The sequence below is a fragment of the Magnolia sinica genome, chromosome 10 (assembly GCF_029962835.1).
Source record: "Magnolia sinica isolate HGM2019 chromosome 10, MsV1, whole genome shotgun sequence".
NCBI classification, from domain to species: Eukaryota; Viridiplantae; Streptophyta; class Magnoliopsida; order Magnoliales; family Magnoliaceae; genus Magnolia; species Magnolia sinica.
In genome coordinates, this window is record NC_080582.1 from 77,211,798 (window position 1) to 77,238,077 (window position 26,280).

General features: G+C 41.2%; 1 protein-coding gene across 7 annotated transcripts in view; it reads right to left on the minus strand.

Moving 5' to 3' along the window:
- Positions 1-26,280, minus strand: part of LOC131217056 (OVARIAN TUMOR DOMAIN-containing deubiquitinating enzyme 12-like) — a 61,634-nt gene that overhangs the window by 13,306 nt on the left and 22,048 nt on the right. For 5 of the 7 annotated variants that reach the window (XM_058211772.1, XM_058211768.1, XM_058211773.1 and 2 more), the window contains exons 7-10: positions 10,974-11,048; positions 10,735-10,808; positions 10,572-10,620; positions 10,395-10,451 (exon numbers count right to left, since the gene is read on the minus strand). In XM_058211772.1, coding sequence (XP_058067755.1) covers positions 10,395-10,451; positions 10,572-10,620; positions 10,735-10,808; positions 10,974-11,048 — 255 coding nt within the window. The remainder of the gene's footprint in view (positions 1-10,394; positions 10,452-10,571; positions 10,621-10,734; positions 10,809-10,973; positions 11,049-26,280) is intronic. The other 2 variants (XM_058211774.1, XM_058211775.1) reach the window with 1 other exon arrangement.

Sequence of the window (26,280 nt, forward strand, 5' to 3'; positions counted from 1 at the left end):
TATGGAGTGGAACTTTTTACAGTATTTGAGTGCTTGACACTCAATTGGTGGGATGACATAGTCGGCGAGGGGAAGGATTTGTGATTGCATTTACAGTCTCGAACTAGAAATTGTGGGATGGGATATCCTCACCTGAGTGTTGAATATCGATGACTAGGATATTGGGCTCAAGAACAGCATAACTGACCAGGATGATGAATTCCAACTCAGCCAAAACGGAGATCATTTTGTTGTCCCAGATGTGTTTGACTCATTAGTGGAGGGTAGAGGGAATGGCCCCGACTTTGTGAAGTTGAGGTCTTCCCAACAGTAGGTTGAAAGAGGCAGAAATGTCCAGAACCCTAAATGTTATGGTTGATATGTCTGGAACGATTTGTGCCTCAATATTGATTTCACCCTCCACAATTCTTTAGGAGTTGTCAAATGTTATCACGTTCATGTGGCTAGGCTGGAATGAGGATGACTCAATCTCTGGACAAGCCGTAGTCATAAGTGGGCACACATTCAGACTTGAGCCATTGTCAATAAGGACCAACAAAATCCGGAAGTCCTTATGACGCATGGCTATGTTTAACGATCGTCCATGGCTACGTCCTTCTGAGGGCGGCTCCTCATCGATGAATGTGATTGCTCAAGAAGCGAGGAGTTGTCCAATCATAAAGGCAACCATTCCAGGCAATCTGTCCTAAGAGATATGGTTGTATGTTTGTGTCAATGGAGTGAAATTCCTAGGCTCCCTTGCCATTATAGACCTATAGGGGTATTGTGGATTTCCCTTGGTTTGTTATTGTGGTTGTGGTTACGGAGTTTGTTGAGGTGGAGATGGGCGCAGTTAATATCATTGTTGGGGTTGTTGAGGTTAGTATTGTTGATACTGTTGGCATCCTTGTTGAGGAGCATATTGATTACTTGAGCAAGGCAATGATGTTGTTCACTTCTGTTGGACGTTGGGCAGAACCATTTCCATTCCTGTTCCCGTACCCAACGGGCCTTCCTTTAATTTTTTCATGTTTCATCGAGGTGGCCTGATGATACCAAGGGGAGATTGTCCCAACCCTAATTCCGGATTCAACTTGTTCCTCGGCGTGGATGAGTTGAGTGAAGTTTGTGTAAGAGTACGAGATCAGGTACCTAGAGATAGTCAGTTTTGCCTAGTGAGCGATCATGGAGATCTGCTCCTCGTCATCAATGGGGGTTTCTCATTCTGGCGGCCATAGCCCGCCAACAACCAAAGTAAGCGAACAAGGTTTTGTCACTCTTATGCCTTAGGGCGGCCAAATCTTCTCTCTTAGGTGCCATGTTGAGATTGTGCACAAACCAGTCAACGATAGCTTGGGAAAGCTACTCTCATGTCTTAACCTGATGGCAATCCAAGGATGTGTACCTGTCCAAAGCACCACCCTTTAGAGATTTTTGGAAAAGGCGGATGAAGGCTCCATCATTCCCTCCCACTACACTGAGCTCCCCACAGAAGGCTTTCACGTGCGTTGTGGGGCAATAGCTGATATCATGTCTTCTAAACTAGCTACCTAAGCATCTGGGAAGGGGGCACAAGTCTCTGAACTTTGTAGAGGGAAGATCTAATCCCTATTATTTCTAAAGTTGATTTTACATTACTCGGAACTACTCCCTCAACTTGTCCATTTCTAATCGGCTCGTTTGAGGGATCGAAGTCTCTCGCAGCAACCCCTATTCTGCTTTTTCAGCATAGTGGTCGATTTCTTCGACCTTATGGCTTCTGTGAGGGGGAGCTTGCTGGAATGTAAATGCGTTCTCGGCTGCAGGAAATTGCTGGAATTGAAAGACACTCCCGGTTGGGGAAGGCTGAGAGATTAGGAAGTGGCCCCCATTGTGGGTATCTACCACTACCTGTTGACTGAATTGGACTCGATACTGACCCCCACTAAGGGCATTCATCAGTACCCACCCTTTGGCTTCCGTTCGGGAAGCTGCTACCGTTGGAAATTGACTGGAAATCTTAGTTGCGGGATTGGATTGAAATTGACTCCTGTTTGCAAAAGGATATTGAAAGAACTGCCTCGAGGTACAGGGTTGTGCTTGTTGGTGCCAAATATCCTGGGCGGACTCCAACAGCTAAGGTTGAACTAAACTGAAAGCTGGAAGAAAAGCAAGAGCTGGTGGTTGTGGTTGTGTTGGGCCAACCTAGGTGTTGGTTGTTGGAACCTGTGCACTCCTGTTCTGCAGAGTTATAAAAGCAATTCTTGCATGGCCTTCATGCTTTGGGTCGGTTTCTGGGTACAGGAGACCACATTTCGAGATCAAGTGCGAATTAGACATTGAAAAAAGGAGTTTGTTCAAGGACGTCTAGCTTGAACGGGCACAATGGTTTTGATTTTTAAGGTTTTGGATTTTCTTCTTTACTTTGTATTTTGGAGTTTAGGATGAATGTTGGATGCCAATGCGAGTGCGCCAGAACTAGAATCCCTGAAAATACGTGAAGCCCTATTTTTCAAGTCGAGTAACGGTTAGCGAAACTACGATGTCCCCAATGGAGTCACCATTCTGTCGATGCTTGATCGCGCTGACGGGTGTCTTTCTCAAGAGCTTTTGTTGGTGTATATTTTTGACATATGGGGCATTATATTTGACTTAGAGTCACCACTAGCCAATTACTCTAACTTCCACAATTGGCTAGAAATTATAGAAACTTTAAAAGGAGGAATCATTGGATTCCCTATTCTAAAATAATTCATTGATCTGTGACCAGAAATTCTGGGTAAGGGACCACGGTTACAAAGTGTTATGCACCCTCTACCCGTACAAGTGTATGGTCTCTACTTCACATGGCTAAATAGACTATTAGAGATTCAATTAGTTCTTGCGCACCAGATAATTCAGGTGTGTGGAATGCAATGTGATAATGTGATGCTTGTGACAAGCGATGGCTCATGTCAGATAAATCTACCCCGACTCACCCACTACACAAAGCGGTCGAATAGTCAATCCGCTAAAAGAAGCTAATCACGACTGGACGGATGGGTGAACGGTTTTATCGCAAGGGTCGAATCGAGTGGCTTGGATTGGAGTTTCTAGTTGCTCAGGCAACTGAGGCTAGGCTAGACTATGTTGACCTGGGTTGGAACTCCACTCTTACTACTTTTCCTTCTCCTTGGTGGATGGATGGAAGATGGAGAGAGAGGTTAAGGATATGAGGATGTGAGGGATTTGGTGTGTGGAAGTTGCTTGGAAGATAAAAGGGAGGGGGCTATTTATAGCCTTTTGACCCAGTTTTTCGATAATTGTTGGAAAGTTTAGGTGTGAAAAGACTCTAAGGGCTTTGTGATGCAAGACAATTAACCACTTGCTCTAAAAGCTCGAACTGATAGAGCATGGTGAATTAATCCCTTTCTCTTAAAGCCCAGGCCCCAAATCCATGGGTTAGGTCCTCGGCCGAACCCTCTTTATGGGCCCCAAATCCATAGGTTCCACCCCCTCGTGAGCCCTGAATCCATGGGCTCTGCCTCACACGAGCCACCCACCTCGAGTGTGCCCCTGCATCCGACATGCCTTCCTACTTGAGCCCGATGCGAAAATGCACCCGCATCAATCACGTCCGATGAGTCGAAAAACACAAGACCTGCTCTGATACTAATTTGATGCAGGACCATTAACAACTTGCTCTAAAAGCTCGAACTGAAAGAGCATGGTGAATTAATTCATTTATCTCATAGCTCAGGCCCCAAATCCATGGGTTAGGTCATCGGCTGAACCTCTCGTGGGCCCCAAATCCATGGGTTCCGCCCCCTCATGGGCCACAAATTCATGAGCTCCACCTCACATGAGCCACCCGCCTCACACGTGCCCCAAATCCATGGTTATGCGGGCCACCCACCCCGAGTGTGCCTCTGCATCCCACGGGCCACCCCCTTCAAGCCCGGTGCGAAAATGCCCCCGCGTTACTTTGATTGGCTACTGCCATGTGGTGCAATCCAGGTGGTTGTATCAATGCAATAGGGCATAGTTTCAATGAAAGGTAAGGGCAATTGTCACAATGCTATCTTTTCCCCTACTAGTGTGATTGACGAGGAGTCCAACTGATGTCACCACTCCACCTAACTCTCTCATGAAAGTGGGAGAATTACCATGTGGCAGGCGGCACGCCCAACACATGGAATCTACTATTTTTTACAAGGGAGCTCTTGGAGTGATGTATTACCCCTATTTCCCTCAATCTTGCATTATTGTGATCCTAAACTCTAATGGGCCTAGGAATGGGCTTGAATTGGGCTTTGGACTTTGGCCTGAAGTTGGGCTTGGTTGAGTTGACTAGGTTGATCAAGTTAATCAAGTTTCACTGAGTTGACTGGGTTGACTGGATTGTCGGTGCTTTGATCAACTCGTTAGCCTTTGGTTGGGGTGTTTACACCAAGTACACAAGTTGAGATACCATTGATGTTTAATTATCACGATGTGTCACATGTAGTACTGAATAAATCAATCCACTACCGTTGCACTCATAGTAGCACCCAATGAAACTTTTGTACCTAAATGTATCCCTATTTTGTGTACCGGATTATGTTTCAAACGGAATGCGTACTCTTGTATGAAAGACACCCACTTTTCATGTATATTCTCAAATTACTTCAAGCATCGATGCATTAAAATTTATAGGGCTTCATGCAGAGAAAATAACACAAATTAGCACTGAATTAGGCAATGCCACAAATACATCCAGTGTTCGAAATATCGGTATCGCGCAATGTATCGCAACCTTAGGATACAGATACGTATCGGTTATCGCACGAGATATATCGTTTGTATCGCATAATTTATCGCACTTTTTGGAAACATGGGGAAACATTGGCAAAATAGTTGAATTTTTTTATGAAACTTCAGGGATTATTTAAAAAGACCTTAATACACACTTTTAAATCATAAAATCTCAAGAAAGAAGTGCACATAATAAATTTCTTTTGTATAAGGTCCTAAGTTATGCGTTATCTGATTAAACTAAGGTAAATATATTCAAATATGATGCATAACTTTTATAAATGTATAAAGATGTGCATGAAAACATAACCAATGCATTCAAAAGCAAAAGATACATTAGAAATTAGAAAACAGACCTATCAATGATGTGTGTATTCAATATCCACCCCGTCCATTCGTTTTTCCATGACATTTTAGGACATTAGCCAAAAAATGAAGCAGATCCAATAATAACAATGGTGATTGACCATTAGTGGCCACAAAAGTTTTGGATCAAGTTGATAATTGTTTTTTCCCTTCATTCAAACTAATGTGGACCACGTAAGTGAAAATAGTTGGAATTGATGCTACCATCGAAAACAATAGGGCCCACCTTGATGCATGCACGACATATCTGCATTGGCCATTGGTTTTGTAACTTGATTTTAGGGGTTGGCCTAAAAAATGAGACAGTTACAAATTTCAGGTAGATGTGGACCACTCCATGCGAAATAGTGGTTATTGACCATTAAAAATTGTGGGCCACAATTTTCTGGATCAATCTTATATTTGTGTTTTCCTTTCATCCAAGTCTGTGTGAACTTATCAACGGGTTGGATGGTCACGATGGACCTTAGGAAGTTTTCAATGGTGGGGCACATCGTGATGTTTGTAAGAAATCTACCCCCTCTATCCGTTTTGTGAGCTTATTTTAAGACTTAAGACAAACATTGAGTAGGATCCAAGACTCAAGTGGGCCGCACTAACAGAAAAGGTGGGTAGGGAAATTCCTACCGTTGAAACCTCCCCAGGTCGATAGTGATGTTTACATTCCATCCGTACCATTCATAAAGTCATTTCTATTGGGATGAACTAAAAACACAAATATTAGACTGATTCAAAACTTCTATGGCCCCGCGAATATTTCAAGTGATGTTTACATTCCATCTGTACCGCTCATAAAGTCATTTCTACTGGGATGAACTGAAAACACAAATATTAGACCGATTCAAAACTTCTATGGCCCCACGAATATTTCAACCGAGGACATTCAATCCTCACGTTTTCAGCCCACCCCCATGTCCTAAAATGAGCTCGAAAAACGGATGGGCAGGGTGGATTTCTCACAAACATCACGGTGGGCCCCACCTAAGTTTCCGGCGCAGGAACTTCCTGCAAAGGCTTTCGCAGGAAATCCGCGTCTGTGAAGGAAACGGATTGGCTACTCCCCTACCCCGGGGCAGGTGGTCGGTGCTCTGTGGGCCCCACCATGATGTATGTGTTTCATTGTTCATCCATTTTTAAATATCATTTTAGGTCTTTATCCCAAAAATGAGAGGGATATAAATCTCAGGTGGACCACACAACAGGAAAACAATGGTGATTGGATATCCATCATTTAAATCCTCCTAAGGCCCACTGTACTGTTTATTTGACATCCAATCTATTGATTAGGTCATAAAGACCCAGATGAAGAGCAAAAACAAAGATCAACTTGATCCAATACTTTTATGGTCCCCAAAAAGTTTTTAATAGTCGAAGTTCATTCAACACTGTTTCCTATAATGTGGTCCACTTGAGACTGGGATATACCTCATTTTCTATGTAGTAACATAAATTGATCTAGAAAAATAGATGGACGGAATGGATGAAACACATACATCAAGATGGGGCCCACATAGCACCGACCACCAGCCATTGGCTGGTGATAGGGTAGCCAATCCGTTTCTGTCCATGAAGATGAGCACTGAAAATCCTCGAGCTAAGTAGTACAAACAGTTCAAAGGAGATCAAAGTTACATGGGCCCCACAATAATGTATTTATTATATCCACACCGTTCATCCATTTGGAGAGATCATTTTAGATCATGAGCCCAAAAATGAGTCATATCCAAAGCTCAGGTGGACCACACCACAAATAGCAGTGAAGCAATGATTCTCACCATTATAACATTCGTAGGGCCCACCATAACGTTTATTTTCCATCCGATTTGTTCATGAGGTCACAAAGACCTTAATGAAGAGGAAAAACAAATACCATATCGATCTAAAACTTCTGTGACCCCAAAAGGGTTTCAATGGTAGACGTTTAAAATCCTGCAACTTTTTTCAGTGTGATCCACTTGATCTTTGGATCTGTCTTATTTTTTGGCTAAAGACTTAATACGAGCTCGCAAAATGGACAAACGGTTTGGATATAACATATAACTCACGATGGGACCCATAGAACTTGGTGACGTCAACACACCATCCAAGTCAGTCGTGTGCAATACACCAGCCCATCCGCTTCCTGTAAATAAGGGCTCGAGGCACTTTTTTTTTGAAGCAGAGAGGGTTCCGAAATGCCGGAACCCTAAAATCTCTCCCAAATGACAGGATTTCGAGGATTTCTCCGGATTTCGCGCCCAAATCTCTCCAAATCAGAGAATTGGATTCGAATGGCCCATCAAACGCAACTTTCGATCAGGACGATCTTCTTTACAGGTACCGAAATCTACTCTTGAAAGTTTTTCTTCCGATGAGGACGATCTTCTTTGGCGATATTATGCAATATTTATTGATATATTGATCGATACAAGAATTATGTAAATTTTTTCAAATTTTTAGTATCTTCTGAAGGGTTTCGTATCGCTGGACTGGGATACCGATAATATCAACCGATAGTACCGATATTTCAAACACTGAATACATCAATCTTAGTTGTATCATGAACCTTCCACCAGGGTGTCGCTCCTATTTTGAATCACACTTTGGACTCATACGGCATTCCTGCTTTGTGGCATTTAATATGATTTCCCATGTCTGCCGAATTGTCTATACTAGCCAACCTTTGTCGGTTTGGATTGTCCATTCACTGCATGCCACTATTGGCAAGAAGCCGTGATGCAAAATCACACAAATTGGATGATGTTAACCATCTGAGTAATTGCATGAAAAGTAGACAACCAAGAATGAGTAAATGGAAATTAGGTCCAATCGTCATCTTGAAACATCTATTTAATAGGCCCCAGAATATATTGATAAGGATTTTAAAGAAGCACTTTGGTTAGATGATGCTAACCGTCTGACATATGGCTAGTAAGATCAATGGTTATAACAAAATGACCAAAGTTCAAAGGGGTAGGTGCATCCAAAAAGCATGATTTTTGCACTATGGATGGTATTGGTGGTACAGAACAAATGGACAGTCTAGATTGATGATTGGTCATCCCACATCAATTACGGGGTAATATTGAAATCCTACTTCACCAAAATTTCTAAAACTGTATTTACAGTAGTGAAACGGCCTTCATATCCCTTCTCACATCTTCTATCAAAATCCTTTTAGGTCCTTCCTCTTGACTCCTTTCAGGGCCTACAACTCTAATCGAACTTCCCTTCCTGACCGATATCCAAGTCCTTTTAGGACTTTCCTCTTACAGTTTCTTCCAAGACCTTCAAACCTAATCAAAGTTCCCTTCCAACATCAAAGCAATTTCCGGTCTTGTACTCTTCTTCACACTCGGTTGAAACATCTCAAGAACCTCATCATCATGACGGAGTGTATGTATCCTAGAAGATATCTACGAAAGTGGGCCTAAGCTAGATTTCCTTGGGCCATCACCACTGACCAAATAAGACACTGCATAAATTTAAAATGCAATTCCTGGATATGAATTATTGGGTGGACGATGATATTCAGGCCTCGCCAACAAAATCAAGCAATTTAGGCAATTGCCTGAGTTACCCTTTGTTAATCATGTCATTGCCTCATTTCTCTACATTTCTAACATGGCGACTCCATTCCTGCAAGTTGATGGGTGGCATGAAACATAGAATGTTTCAAGTACAAAAGGCTATGAACTGCACCCCAAGTTAAATGTAGCAAAGTCTGAAATTCACAGTTGATTTTGGGCCCCATTTACAAAGTTGGTGGTATTGTTGTGTCCATCGTTCAAAGTATCCCTGATATTACCAATAATATCCCCAATATTATCCGTATCTCTAGCTCGGCGATACCTAAAACACTGGTAGTATCAGAAATTCCAGGTATCAATGATATATCGCTAACTATCGCAAATGTATCGATATCATCAATATATTGCCAATATTTTCAACTGTGTAAATTCCAAGCACCGCTTGTATCGCCAATGCCTCGATATTGCCAATTTATCACCGCTATTTCCAACTGTGTAAATTCTAGGTGTCGCTTGTATCACCAATGTCTTAGAGATATTTAGATAATATCATCAATGTAATGATTTTGCCCCTAATGATATTGCCCCAAAAAAAAAAAAAATTGTTTATTAAAAAATTTTAAGATGCATGTTTGTATGTGTGTATATGTATGCATGCATGGATGGATGGATGGATCATTGACGGATGTGTGTATGTATGCATGATGTTGGATGTCTATGTGTGTATCTGCACGCATGCATACATGGATGGATGGATCATGCATGTGTTTGTATGTATATATGCATGCATGGATGGATAGATCATGCATGTGTTTGTATGTATATACACATGCATGGATGGATAGATGGATCCATCATTTTCCCCATGTTTCCCTAAGTTAACGTTACATGCTTTTAGGCACCATTAAAGGGAAACTTATTATTTGATTCCTAATATGCAAATATTCGTCTTTTTCACTATAAATTGATTTGTAAATATGCAAATGTGTATTTCAGCATCTCCTATACTACCATTGAAAAATTCCACCATTTCCCATGTTTCTCTAATGTTTCCCTGAATTAGCATTATATTCATTTAGACCCCCATTAAAGAGAAATTTATTATGCATGTGTCTTTTTTGCAATAATTTAATTCCTAAATATGCAAATATGTGCATTTTAGCATCTCCTGAAGTTTCTTTGAGAAATTCCACCATTTCCTCTTTCTTTCTTATACATAAAAATGCATATTTGACTCTCGATTTACAAGTTGTAATTCTTGTTTAAACAAACACCTTGAAATGATAATGACCGCTCAATTACTTTGCATTACAGCTGTAATCGGAAAACCAAACACGCCTAATGTTTCCCTGAATCAGCTTTACATGCTTTTCAACCTCCATTAAAGATAAACTTATTATGTATGCATCTTTTTTGCAATTATTTAATTCCTAAATATGCAAATATGTGTATTTTAGCATCTCTTGAAGTTTTATTGAGAAATTCCATCATTTTCTCATGTTTCCGCAATGTTTCCCTTAGTCGGCAATACATTTCCGAGCATCAGCAATAACATCCACGACATCGATGCATGTCTCCGCATCCCCAGCCAGCTATACATGTAATGACACCAATACTAACAACACTGATTGTGCCACAAAATTCTCATTTGCATGGTCGCATCACAAGGAAAGAGAATATTTCACATATATGTTTTTTTAAGGATATTTCAGGTGTTACATTCAACATTTATTTCACATGAATGTTAAATGTAACACGAATAATAAATAAATGTATGAATGCCCCTACCAGAAATAAGTAGTATGGCTGCAAGGTAGAAAGCAAGACAGGATAATGTACAATATCCTGGTCAAGATATACAAAAGGTGTTTCATAGGAATAAATGTTCTCTTGAAAAACAATCAATTTGAAGGAATAAAGAATAAATGGAGAAATAACAAACAAAAGGTATTGGGTATTCCATACCGAATCTGCAGCAGCCTGCAATGTGACATGATCACCCCATTCACCATCCCTAATTTTCATTAGCATAGAAGGGTATAAAAATTAACAATTCTTGCCCCCCCTCCCTGAAAAAACTAATGACTGAAATAGCTAGCAAATGTAAAGAAAACCATCGGAAAGTTACTTCGAGATCTTCTTCAGATAATCACCATAAGCCATGGGAACATATCCCTCGTAAATATCTGGATGAGACTCAAGCTGGCATAAAAATAAAAAATCATAATAAGCAAAGACCTGATATTCAAATTAATATGAATTTCCGAGCAAATGCTGTGTCACTGAGAAGCTTACAATCTATTTAAGTTCATTATAAAAGAAGCATAAAGATAAGCATAACTTTAGACCTATAATATGGTGACCAACCTGATTAACAACTTGTTGTCTCACAAACTTGTGGTGCTCAGTAGTGCGATAAAACTGATCTGACAGTGCTCGGAACTATTAGGAAAATGAAAGCAGTGAGACACCATTCAGTTATTGATGGACCAATGAAAAAAGTCATCAGTAAAGACTCAGTAGTCACAATCAATCAAGGAAAACAGAGACTTCACAGCCACAATGAGCTAATACAAGATATTACAGAATGCATTCAAATAGTTGCTGCCAAAAATAAAATAAAATAAATAAATAAGAAAAACCTTCCAATTCAGAGGTCACAATACTCGTTATGGGTCTTTTCTAGCGGAGATTGCTATTTTTATGGACCAGAATTGTGATCCCACACTCTCGTTGGCAATTAGGTGGTTATAAATTGGTTCTTGATATAAATAAATAAACATGAGGAACAAAAAACAAGAATTGTTTCTTGAGAAAAAATAAATAAACACGAGAGAAGAAAAAAAAAAGGGCCAGATGCTGGGCAGACAACTTCCTGAGGAATAGGTGCACAACATGGCTAGGGTCCTTGCTGCAGGAGCAGTAGCTTTCTATCTTGGCCTTCCCCAGCATGTTGGAAAACCAGCAAAGCGACTGTGGGACTTGTGATAAATAGGTTGAAAGGAAACTCTTAGAATGGAAAAGCATCTAAGGGGCTGCATTACTCTCATCAATGCATCCCTTTTGAACATGACAATATGTGTCTTGTCCCCCTGTTTCAAGGCCCCATGAATTTCATTCACTGTATTGAAAGATTGCAAAGGGGCTTTCTTTCGAAGGGAATTGAGGAAAAGAAAAGGTTTCAATTGGTGAGGGCAAGAGGTATGACACCCTCCAAAGAGCTCCAAGAGCAAATGGAACAGCAGGGCGTCTTCCAGTTTTTGGGTGGTGACACCCTAACTTTGAGCTTCAGCGTATTTAGGCGTTGGGCAGAGAAAATCTCTTCCTTCTCTTGAGACAGTCCACAATTACATCAGAGGCAATGCTCATCAACATGCCTCTTCAGGTATTTAGTGCACAGTCATTCCAGAAAGGTATGATCTTGCTATCCAAGACTTATCATGGAGGACCATGTGAGAAAGGGCAGTATCAGGGGTTTTCCTCGAAATACCGACAGGGACAAACTTGTCTGCACATATTGTGGTTGTCAAAGACTTGTGCATGAACATTGTTACGATCTTCACCCCCACCTTTGATGTAAGCCCAAGAAAGCAGCTCATAATGTTGAGGTTGAGGGAGAGCAGGCTTCAGACGATGTTTCACAGTCCAGGGAGCAGATCAGTGTCCTCACCTCAACAAGACTGTCTAAATAAACAGTTGAATTGTTCTCACTTTCTTTCCATCTGATTTGTGTCATCCAGGATCTGCAAACCAAGAGGATTGGTGGTGGACATGAGGATCAAGGGTTGTACTAATTCAACAGTGACATCTCTACTACTCTCGTCTCAGAGTCGCGTCGTAAGAAAAAGCGCGTCCAACTTTGGCATGCTCGTTTGGGTCATGTGTCCGTAGGGTATCTAAGGCCATTGTTTCCCAATAAATTTTGATCAGATGTGGAAATAAAGTATGATGTCTGTGAGTTGACAAAACATTATCGTACTACATTTCCTCCTAGTGCTCATAAAAGTTCAACTTCTTTTGATTTAGTCCATTCTAATGTGTGAGGTCATGCCACCATTACTTATCATTACAAATACTTTATTTCATCTGTTGACGATTTTTCTCAATTCACGAAGATTTATTTGACGAAATATATTAATTATGATAGTATCATCTATTATTGAAGTTTTTCATAGCATGATTCTTACACGGTTTGAGTTCCTAATCATTGTAGGCATGCACTACAGGTCGGCATTGAGCCCGTACCTTTACACATTAGTTATGGACGAGTTAATGAGCCCGTACCTTTGCTGGAAGAGATACCATGGTATTTTCTTCATTTTTCTTTTTTTCAGATGACAGTTTTGATTGACAAGACGATGGAAGGCATAAACAGAAAAGCTATATTTATGAAGGGTTGCTTTAGAATCTAAAAGATTTAAAATTAGTCAGACTAAAACAAAGCATATAAAGTGCAATTTTAGTAACTAAACAAGTAGGAACTTCAAATTAGTTAAGATTGCACACCAAGAGTTCTCAAAATGACACCTTTTGATATCTTAGGTCGACAATTTGTAAGTGGAGAGATCGAGAAGGATGTTGCCCATAGAATTCAAGCAGGGTAAAAGAAATTGAGATGTACCTCTGGAGTTTATGTGATTGTGATGTACCACTCAACCCGAAAGGGAAAATTTATAGGAAAGCTATAAGACGAGCCATGCTTTATGGGACAAAATGTTGAGCAGTTAAGGAACAACATCTTCATAGGACGTGTAGCTGAAATGGGTATGTTGAGAAGGATGATTGGTAAAACAAGGACAGCTTTAGAAATGAATTCATTCGAGGGAACTTAGGAGTAGCATCAATAGGTAATATAATGAGTGAAAGTATACATAGATGATTTGGTCATGTGCACCATAGACAGAACTACAGCAATTAGGAGTTGGTACAAGTTGAAGGCTAATGGGCAAAGGGGAAGGCCCAAAAGGACGTGGGTGGAGGCAGTATGAAAAGACTCGCAGTTAGGAGTTGGTACAAGTTGAAGGCTAATGGGCAAAGGGGAAGGCCCAAAAGGATATGGGTGGAGGTAGTACGAAAAGACATGATAACCTATGTTTTAACTGAGGTCATGGCCCTTAATAGAGTGAAATGACAGAAAAGAGTTCATGTAGCCGATACCAATTACTTGGATAAGGCTTAGATGATGGTGATGTGACAGTTTCATAAAGAGAAAATACAACTACTGTCTGATAATGCTAAAGAATACATATGCTCTTCAAGGCTACTAGTGCAATCATGGTAGAGAATTCCAGATATCCCTGTTCCTGCACTCCTCAACAGAGTAGAGTTGCAAAATAGAAAACGTTCTTCTGGGGGTCTCTAGATCCATCTTAATAGGGATGAATGTTCCGAACGTCTACTAGGATGAGGCAGTCCTTACATGATCAATAGGGATGCCATCCCCATTATCTGGAAATAAGTATCCCCTAAATTTGTTAAAACCCAATCTGCAATTGTTCTCTGTTCTCCCAAAGACCTTTGGGCCATTAAGAAATAAATTAAGTACCCAGTTAGTTAAGTCCATTTTCTTAGGCTATACTAAGAAATTATACAGGTGCTACTGTCTGGTGACTAGAAGAAGTTAAATCACCAAGGATGTTATATTTTTTTAGAATGTCTCTTATTTCTTATCACATACAATTGCTCTTACCCCATCTACCAATGATGTTTTTCCTCTCCCAGTTGTCGATGACCTTACAGGTCTAAATGAAGTAATTCCTGTGTTAGTAGACAAACCTTTAAAGTTGTATACTCTGTGAAAGCACATGGATCGGCCCTTATATATGATCACCAGCCATCCATCCATCCACCGACTTGATGCCAAATACAAAGAACCACCAACCTTCTGAAACTGGTCCTTCCACTCAGTCTAAGCTACCCATTGCTCTTCAGAAACACATCCCATGCTCTTGAAAGATACAAATCCAACAATTCTCATCCATCAGCAATTTTGTTTCTCATAAGAACATTTCTCCTTCAAAGCTTTTCTTTCAATCATCTCGTCCATTTCTATACCATCTAATGTCAAAGATGCCTTGCCTGACCTTGGTTGGAAAGCTACAATGATTAAAGAAATGGCAGCTTTTAAAAAACAGCGCAAATGGAATATAATCAATCGTCTTGATGATAAACATTTTGTGGGTTGTAAACAGATATTCACCCTCAAGAATAATTCAAACAGGTCTATTGCTCAATCTAAGGCCACCATCTTGTCACTAAGGGGTTAACTCAAAAGTTTGGGTTTTATTATCAGGAGAATTTTGCCTCTGTTGCCAAGTTGATCTTTGTGTCCTCCTGTAGTATCTCACAAACGATGGTCTCTTCTTCAGCTTTGACATGAAGAACGCCTTTCTTGATGGTGATATTCATGAATTTACATGACTCTCCCACCTGACTTTCCACCATCTCTCTCTAGAGAAAAAGTTCACAAGCAAAAGAAGTCTTTGTATGGTCTCAAATAGTCATCCCGGGCATGGTCTGAAAAGCTAAAGGATGATTCTCATATAAAAATCTCATAGAAGTGTGTGAGACCAGTTTCTTAGTTGTCTACGTAGATGATGGTGTTCTTATTGGTGAGAGTGAAAATGAGCTCGCCATTGTGAAATAATTTGAGATGAAAGATTTAGGCTTGGTCAAAATACTTTCTTGGAATTGAGGATGTCTAATTGAAGTGAGATATATTCATTTCTCAGAGGAAATATGTTCTTGATTTACTTCATGAAACGGATGTTGGGTGCTAAAAAAAGAAAGAAAGAAAAAAAGAGAGAGAGAGAGAGAGAGAGAGAGAACCACATGTTCATCATACCGAGTCCACTCTCAATGATCCCAATATGTATCAACACTTATTTACTTGATTGTCACTTGTCTTGCCATTGTGTATGCGGTGAGTGTGTTCAGTTAGTTCACGAAAGCTCCTTTCTCTCACCATCTAGATGCCACATATGGAATTGTTCATTACTTGAAATCAACCCTAGGAAAAGGCCTCTTGATGCCGATCATGGTCACCTTGATCAACAATAGTGATGCAAATTGGGTTGAATCCTTTACTTCATTCCACCTTTGGTTAACGCATGTTTGTCACCTTATTTTGTGGAAAAGTAGGAAAAGGTCAGTGTTCGCTCATTTCGCCGCCAAAGTGGAGTATCAGTCGATGACGCATGCTACTTGTGAGTTGTGAGGTTATTGAGGCTCAATCCCTTCTTCGAGACATGGTCAATTTCTACTCTGATTCCGTTGTATTGTGAAAATCAAGCCATTATTCGCATTGCCTCCAATCCAGTCTTTCATACATGGACAAAACACACAGATTTATTGTCACCAATGCTGTTATTATCTTAAAATATACAATTTGAATTGTACAATTCAAAAAGTATTGTATAGGCATATGATTCAAATCGTATACTTAAATTGCAACTTGACTCGGATCGTGCAATTCTGTTGAATCGTACGATTCGAGCAACTGACGTCAATACCAGAACTTTCTAGTAAAAAAATCAGAATTTTCCACTTTAAATCATTTTTTTCTTCTTTTTTTTGTGTTTAAAAATCATTTAGTTCCCACCTACACATCTTTCGCTTCTTTTGAGAGAGTGGAGAGATTGGAGTTTGTGGCCCACAAAAAACTAAGAGAAAAAAGTTGACACATCTTTTTCGCCACTCAACGGAACCAAACATTGCTTGTTTGATTCCATTTCCACATCAAAATAGGTATGAATACATACAAAATACTTCTTTTATCTTTTTTATTTCATTTCTTCCATTTTTAGGTTAAAATATGCATTTTTCATTTTTAAAATTCATTTAGGGCCAACCCACATTAGAATATCACATCTTTTCCTTCTTCAAGAGAGAGTGGAGAGATTTGGAGTTCATGGTCCACAAAAAAACTTAGAGAAAGAAGTTGTCATATCTTTTTCGAGGTCGTTGTTCGGTTTGAATTGAAGCCGCAAATTCAATTCTGGCATGCCCGCACTGTGTGAGAAAACAGCAGCAAATACCTTCCTTTTTAAGGATCAATACAAGGGAGGCCCCAAATTCCTTAGGGAGGCACCCCCTGCAACAAAAATCCAAAATGGATAGAGCAAAAGTCCACCTTCACTATTTCCCAAAATATCTAGAAGAAAACAATAGGAAACTCATCGAGTTTTGGGGCTTTATCTACCCATAATTCCAACACCGCTGCTTTCACTTCCTCCTCATCTACGGGTCATTCCACCTTACCGGCTTACATCTCGCTTATATGTTCAAAATCCAAGTTTTCTAGTTTACGCATTTTATCCAATTTTCAGACAAAGGCTTGGAATAAAAAACCACAGTAGCCCCTTACCCTACCTGTTTAACACCCTCGAGTCCTCCACTACTATGTTATAGATAGTTTATTTTGACTTCTCTTGGCATTCACAATCCTGTGGGAAAAACCTATCCTTGTCTTCACCTTTTTTAGCCATATTGCCCAAGACTGTTGTCACAATTTGATTTTTCTTTTCTCGTACTTCCCTTTGGAATTCAAATTTGATACCAAATCATCTTTTCCTCTACTAATAACCCCGAACTTTCCTCTTTGATGTTTTCATTTTGTACATCTTTCAATATTGCTGCCATCCTTTAACACACATTCGGAGAGAGGTTCTTCTTCCAACCTTCGATGAGTTAGTTTGAGTTTCTTCTTCATTATAAGTTGGAAGTCAGCCTCCCTCCTCCACTGCCAAAGAAGAAAAAAATTTCACCAATTCACAAATCCTTCCTCTTCCAACCACATAAGTTCGAAGCGAAAAGGAATCGGAACCCAAACTTCTTCTTTGGTGGCCAGCAGCACGGGGCAATGATCTGAAGTAACCACGGGCAAACCAATTTGAGTCGCACCTGGGTAGTGACTTTCCCATCCTCTCGGAATCAAGAACCAATCTAACCTAAACATTACCAAATTATCTTGGTAAACATACAGGTCAATCAACACCCCCTCCAGCAAAAAATCAATGAGCTTGTTGTGGCCCACCCAGTCTAAGAACACCCTCATTGCCAACGTGATTCTGTTGTTGCTCAACTTTTCAGATGATATGACGTTTAACCCTCCACAAATGCATCAAGTGAAAGACCATTTTGATATAATTTTGTTTTCCCTCCCACTATTGTGACCACCCACATGAATCCCACATCTTTCTTTGCAGACCACTGCCTATCACCTCCAGGACATCATTAGGGCATCTTATAGCTATTCCCGCAGCTACACCATTTGCATTTAAATGTTGCATCGTCCAATCCACTATTTCCCCATAATGCTCCCCAAAGAACCTTGTTGAAACTATAATTGCACGAAATATGAAGTAGCAACAGATTTGGGTGCAGGAGCAAGGAAGCATCCATTTCAAAATCTAAGTATAAATGGGTAGGAAGCAAGAGCAAGGGAGACAATTCGAAGTGCAATTCGAAGCAGGAGCGGCACCTAGTCAGAAGGATCCTGCAACTAAGGTTAAAATTTTGTAACTTGGTTTCTTGAAGAGCCAGAATCTGAGTGTTCCATGTAATGATCATCAAGGAGACACTGTCTATACCCTTTTTACTTTTGAATCCCTTTCATTGAAAATTGAGACCTCACCTAATTTATCCACCTTCACCTATCTTTATGTATCTTGATTATTAATGGCAGCATGGGAATGCTCCAATTCATGGATTCTCTTGCATATTCCGCTATATACTTTCTGATGATGAAATGGCCACCCTCTTAATCCAGGTACCCTTCAATTTTCCATTGGGCTCATCGAAAGCACTGCGAGCATTATTTTCATTTATCCATGTCAAACGATACCCCGATCATCTTATTTTGATCACCCCATCTTGAGAGTGATTTTGTGTGCGACTGACATTGGGATTCCTCCAACAGGACCAATACCTCGATGTGAGACCCGGTAGACACTTCGTTCACAACAACCTTGGGATCTTCTATATTGTTGCTTACCTACTGGGAAATTCATTTGTCATTTGGACCAACGTGATCGAACTCACTATGTTCCACATTTGAAACTTGAATTGGGTCCTTTCTTTGCGGCGAGACCCTCGACGACTTCTCCCTCTTCACAAATGTTATACCACCATGAACTAGATCTTATGAAAGACTCATGAAACACCTCCCTTTTAGTAATGGCTACTTTCAGTGACTCCAAGTAATTGAACCCACCCAGGGAATCTTTGTAAGGGACAATCCTAGGGAACAGAATGGGAGATGACTATCAACATGGTCCACTGGCTACGAAAGGCGAGGATTGCAAGATGGTGCCCAGATGTGACTGATTGTCTTAAGGCCAAGCGGCCTCAATGTTGTGACGAAAAATACATTTGAATGAAGATATTCATAACAATACCTGCCCATCCATCTCTTTGTTAGTGCACTAATTTGTGCACCTTGTTAGTCAATCACGTGCTTCTGTGTCAAGGAGTCGGTTGAACCCTTAAAATTTGAAGACTAAAGCATCAAGGAAGCAAAGAACAGGTAAATGAGGTGCCTTGGTGACCGAAACCTTGACCTAAAACAACCCTTGAACCTATAGATGATCCCTGCCTTAATAGAAAAACCTTGTGTGATCATCCCTTAGCCTAAGGAACCTAATTAGAATATGATAAGATAGGCTATGAAGGTCCTAAGATGCTAAAAATATAAACTGCCCAAACCAGTAGTCTTAGTGGTGTGCTCGAGCAAAGCTCGATCGATCGACTGAACATGGCCAAAAACGTCCAGCAAATTGTAGCCTAAAATTGATTTAGTTCGAGTGCTCGAAGCACGAGCTTAATCGATCGAGGAATCCTCGATTCCTCTTGAGCAATCGAGCTCGATCGATCTAACATGGCCAAAACAATCTAGCAAGTTCACTAGACTATTTTCGACATAGCTCGATCGATCGAGAGCCAGGCTCGATCGCTTGAGCCTAGTCATTGGAGACATGTTGGAGCCTTTTATAATAAATATTATATTTGGATCTTTGGCTATTTAAGGGGTTTTCATTGCAAATAAAGGCTAAGGGTTTTCCCACTCATAACTCATATCCTAGACCTCTATCCAAAGAGTTTAATGTCAATCTTCTTGTGATCCTTCACTCTAATGAGCATTCAATGCTCCTATTCAAATATATGAATGAACTCTCACATTTCTAGAGATTAGACATTATGCCTATAGTTAAATCCTTATCTAAACTCTTTAGAAGACACTTCTAGGTGAATCCCCTAGGATCACAACATTCCCATGAGTTGTAAGAGATTCACCCATCCTCCCTTGCCTTGGCCACCTCATTGGCACTTCACATGCAAGGCAAACAACCGTAAAAGCTGAAGCATTGGCAACACATCGGCATCAACGATCGGGGGAGCAAATGGGGAGAGGATTGAAGCACGGGAGAGCATCAATCAAGCAACTCGAGAAGGCGCTTGAAAATGGGCTCAATCCGACAAATAAGTTGTTGAATTGTATGAGCCAGTACACTCCTTGTATAAGATTGAGTGTAGAGTTTGTAACCCAAACTCGTGTAGGTTCTTGTGTAGGACCGTATCACCACCAACACGGGTGAGTACGTGTGTAAGTCCTTGAGTATGTCACCCGACAAGGGGTGCGAACATGTTAGTCTCAGTGGGAGCTTCCGGCGGGAGCAAACATAGGTCATTGGATTAGGACTGAGATTGTTGGCAGTGTTTTAAACATCGACGATATTAGCCAATATATCTCACGATATATCTTATATCCCACCTATGTGATACAAAACGCACAGGTAATGTCGATATATCCCACCTATTCGATCCAGTGAGCATTTTCTATTTTCGATCCATGTTTTTGTTGTAAATCACATTAAACCAATGTCAAATGGCTGCAAATATATGATTCTTCATGTTTTTCATGAAAAATCATGGATTTGGAACTTCTGTTTTGATATTTGGGGGAGATGGGTCAAGTTATGGGAATTTGAGAAAAATTAAAATTTCTTTATCTCATGCAAATCAGTTGCGATCTTTGTATCCAAACACAATTAAACATGTATGTAACCTGATCTAGTGTTTCTTCTTTTGCTTTTGAATGTATTGTTTGTGTTTCCATATATGTCTTCTAATGTTTATGAATTATATGAAAAAACTTTGAACATACTTGCATTAGTTCAATTGGAAAGCACATACATTAGGACCCCATACAAAGGAAACCCTTATTATGTGCACCGTTTTTTATAATGTTTTGATTTCTAAGTGTATTGATGTCTTTTTCAACAATCCCTAAAGTTTCGTTGAAAAAATCGACCAATTTCCCAATGTTCCCATGTTTCCTAACAACAACAATACATTATACGATACAACCGATATATCCCATGCGATAATTGATATTTATCCGTATCCCAAGGGTGTGATACATTACACGATAACGATATTTAAAACATTGGTTGTTGGTTAGCCGATAGAAAAACAACTCAAGTCTCTTGCCGGAGCCTCCGACGGGAGTGTACGCTAGGGTCCTTGTGTAGGGCTATAAAGGTTAGATGTGAACCTGATTTAAAACCTCCGATAGTGAAATCCGGTATACTCATGGGTTGAGTGCATCCGTCAGGAGTGGAGTAGGGAAACCAAACCACTATACATGCTTGTGTTTGGGATTATCATTTGAGCGTTTTTCTCATTATACTTAATGTGATTGTTTTGTTGAATTATATGTATGCATGATTAGATTAATATTTGGAGTTGATAGTTAACACATCACACACACACACATGTACGCTATCATATACAAACTAGTTGCTTCATTAGCATATATCATTTGTAATCTATGTGATTGGACCTTCTATTGGCATGGAATAGTTGTAATTAGAAATTAATGTAAGCAATTGTATGTTTAATTGGCTAAAATTTTATATAATCCTAATCACCCCTTGTTGTAATTAGAAATTAATGTAAGCAAGCAATAGTATGTTTAATTGGCTAAAATTTTATATGGTCCAAATCACACGCACACCCACACCCGCCCGTCCTCATTCTATTGCACCACCAGGCTCATGTGCAATTTCACTCTTGACATGAAATTATCACATTACCCCCACTATCATAGCTATTCTTTAGTCAACATCAGATAAGATTGCAATCATGCTCTTCCTTCCAACTGATTGTTGCCATGTCTCTCAACGTCAGCCAACGAAAGCCAATTATCATGCCACTTCCTAAATTTTGGAAAGGGATGGCTGGCACTAATGTGTCTCTGGCTACTTGAAGCATTAGAAAGAGCATGTGCAAGGACTTCAGTCTTGCAACACAGCACCTGCTAGCTATCAGTGTTCTGTGGTCCGCAGGACACACGCTAGAAGCTCCATCATCCCTAAAAGCTTTCCCCCTTATCGGCAACTTTGTTGAAAGGCACGCCGGATCTTGTAGTCAACAAAGAAGAGTTTCTAGATTCTCTTTGCATCGAACTAAGATCTGGCGGGCCATGTTTTTGAACCACAGATTGATAAACTCTGGAGGCTAGATCCCCTCCTTTTGACCTTCATCCTAGCATGCAGGATTCTCTCCATCCTCTAGGAGATTTCATCTGTCTCCATCAATCCTACACACTCCCCAACGGCACTAGGACATCGTCTATCCAGAGTTCCAACGGTCTACCGGATAAGTGGTACTAGTTGATGCTTTCCTCAAACTAGACCAGCCCTGGCATGAATTGAAATCAAAGATCGAGCCTTCAAAGGGAGTGGATTTGACATCATTCAGGCGATCGGTGTTGACATTCTATTGCAGCACTAGCCACATATGACCATGGTTTGAGGAAATGATGGAGAACTGCAACAATAACCTCCATCATTGACTCATTGAAACCCGCAACTTGGCATTGGAAACCCTGCTATCTGAAAATAGATAATACAAACTTCTCTAACAATCTTCTACCAATGCACTGTCCACAACAACTAATGTCCCATTCACTATGATTCAAGCTACTGCTATCAACCCTCTTCCTCTAGTGGAGCTTCTACCCTTCCTATAGACCTTCCAGCCAATATCTCCCTATATCCTCTTCCCCAACCAGGGTTTCTAAATCGGTTTCGCCAACAATGCAAGGTCATACTGCCCCACCACGTATCACCCTGGTTCAGGCCCGTATCAGGGCAAGTATCGCTCATGGACAATGTTGGTACATACGGGTGATACATACCAGTTTTGAACAATACATCAAACCTTGTCCCCAACCCCATTTCCAGTAAGTGCGATGATCCCAACCCCTTCCTCAAACACCCTGTCCCATTTAGATTTTGCCCCCCTCCCCCTACTTGGCTAATCCACTGCCCCTTTAAGGACATGCTCCAACTAGCTTTTGGGTGGCTGCCCACTTCCAGGCCATATTTTCAAGCTAACCTTTAGCCTCCTTCCATCGAACCTGGTGTCATCCATTCTTCTGCTTGCTTCCACCGTCCATTGATCCCTATTTAAAGAGGCAAAATCCCATGTCACAACCTGCAAAATCAACCGGAGTGAAGACCTCAACTGTAAGACCCGTGTCCTAATCCGTACTGTTCCGTTGGCTTCCGCGGTCCTTCCGGTCAAATTCCGGCAACCTTTGCACCGTATCCGGCGTTTGCGCATGATCCTAAGCTAGGTCCCGCGCACCGACGTCGGCTTGATCCGAAAGTTGTATCATAGCGACCGCGTCGTCGCTACGGTTCCAACGCCGTGACTTGCGCACCGAACCGATACCCAGGCAAGAAGATGCCGATCTACGTTTATTCCGAAGAAACACCGCGCGTTGCGGATTTCGAGGGAATCTCTACAATTAGTCCCATCAATCAACCATTAATGCAAGCCTTACCTCAAGTACAATAACCCATTCCCTCCTTTTTCAAAAGTCTACCCTCTTTCCACCTCACTACTCCTCTTTTTCCAAAATTCAACCACAACCATACCACCTTTACAAAATTTTCAACCCAACCCATCACCCATCACACCTCACCCATCCATATCACCTCTCTCTCTCTCTCTCATTTCTCAAATCTCCAAGCAACTCAACCTCTCAACGTCCAAGCTTTCCTCTCCCTCTCAAGTGTGGTCCACCTTCCATCTTCCATCTACACCCTCTCATCTCTCATCCCCACCATCAAAAGTCCATCAACCTCCATCAAAAGGCAAGCTAAGGAGCATTTGAGGCCAAGGGAGCAAGGAGGAGGCTTAAAGGTGGGTGATCCACCATTGAAATCTTGATCTTTAGGGCCCACTTGTTGTGGGACCCATTTTGATGTATGTGATGTATCAATGGAGGGCCATAGTGGCGGGGTCCCTCCTCTTTATCTCACCGTATATTTCTCTCTCTCTCTCCCTCTCTTGTTGTGATGGTGTGGATCCCACCAATATGTGTTACATCTACCCCGTCCATTTACATCAGACGGTGTGGCCCACTCTATTACAGGTGATGATCCACACCATCCACTGTTTGGATGGGCCCAATGCATTTCTTGTCCTCTATATGTTATATTTTATATAATATGTATAATATTATATGTATTATATATATAATATAAAATATATTTATTATTGTATATATGTTGGTGGGCCACATTCACGTGGGACCCACCACATTAATGAATTCATGCATGCCGTCCGTTGACGCTGGACGTTGGCGAACAGTTAAGTGTAAACTGACATGGGCTGTATTAACGAGCTAGCCAAGAGGAGGGAGTGGTGGGCCACCCATGCAGGCCCCACCTTGATGTATATATGAAATCCAAGCCGTCCATTTTGTTCCCCATCTCATTTTAGGCGTTGAGCCGAAAAATGAAGTTAATCCCCTTCCTTGGCAGGCCATACCATAGGAAACAAGTTTCCTACCTTTGATTTACTCCCTGATGCTCCTGTATATTTGAAACAACCCAATATTGGACTCTATGGGTTTGTATCGAGCCACAGGGACTCATGGCTGGTGTGGATCTTACTGAAGCGGGCCCCACCTGGGAAAAACCACAGAAAAACGATTTTTAAAAAAAAAAAAAAAAACAACAAAGCCAGCAGCAGCAGCCGCTGCCACTAACAACAGACGCAGGCAGCGCCTGCGCTGGACGTCCTGATGGACGGACGAGGCAGGGCCTCACGGCCCAACTGTGGGCCCCACCTTGATGCGTTTCTCCCATCAGAACCGTTCATTTGATGGGACCCCAAGGACCATCCGTCCATCCCAAAAATCAGCCATATACGGAACTCAGGTGGGCCATACCATCTAAAATCATGTGAAGGCATACCTAAAATATATAAAATCGCTTGGTGGGGCCTACCTGAGTTTTGGATGTTTCTGAAATTCGGTCTGGACCGTTAGTCCAGTGGGACCCACATAATGGGCGGGCTGGATTTGTGAACCACATTTCGGTGGGCCCCACATCCGCCCCAAGGTCCAATGACCTTATCAACAGGTTGGACGTCAAATAAACGTCACCGTGGGCTCCCTGCCCACGTGACCTAATCAACAGGTTAGATGAAAAATAAACATTACGGTGGGCCCCTTCACCACGTGGCCCCGTGAACAGGTTGTATGAAAAATAAACATTTCAGTGGGCCCTTGGTCCACACGGCCCCATCAACAGGTTGTATGGAAAATAAATATTACAGTGGGCCTTATCCAGGCCCACATGACCTTATGAAGAGATTGGATGATAAATAAATATTATAGTGGGCCTTACCCTGGTCCACATGACCATATGAACAGTTGGTTGGAAAATAAACATTTTGTTGGGCCCTAAGTTGGGTGGAAAATAAACATTATGTTGGGCCTTAGGCTGGGTGGAGAATAAGCATTATGGTGGGCCCCACTTATGTAAGTATTGTAAACCACACCCTCCATTAGTGTGGGCTCCATCAGGATGCATGCGTTTCATTCGACTATCCAACCGTTTTGGAGATAATTTAAGGCCCATATTATGAGGCCCATTGTAATGTATGCAAGCCTATGTGACTAAGCCCATGTTGATGCATTTATGGCCCGTCATTGAGAGCCCACCTTGATATATGTAAGACCCATGTATGAGGCCATTTGATGTATTAGAGGCCCATGAGTCGAGGCCCAATAAGATGTACAAAAGGCCCATTGAAATGTGTGATTCGTGGAAGGCCATCCTTTGGGAGCAATGTTGGTTTGATGTCCACATTGTGAGGATAATGTTGGTTAAATGTCCGCATTACGATTCTCCCTAAGGCCCACTAATAGGCCCATACCTGTAGTATATAGGCCGTCCAGGCCCATCTTCATTTTGATCAGAGCCCATCACCACATAACATGATTAACATAGATCCATGATTCATGATCATTCGCATCATATGTATGCCTGATGTGAGGAGTGACCGATCATAGCATATGCCTTTGAGCAGACTGTTTATGGGCTCCCTGATAGGCGGAGTTGCCCCATATAAGTGCATGGTACATACAGGACTGTTGCATGACTGATAATGTGACTCATGCACTTGCATTTGTGTGATTGTAGTTACTGTATGCCCTAGCGACATCAGGGTCATAGCCTCCATAGACACATCATGGATGGCTGAGTTGGATACCGGAAATGTTTGGTTCTAGCATACGGGCGCCATAGACGTCCCTGAGTGAAAATCCCTAAACCCGATGGTACCAGAGGATGACTCCAATGTCGAGACCGAG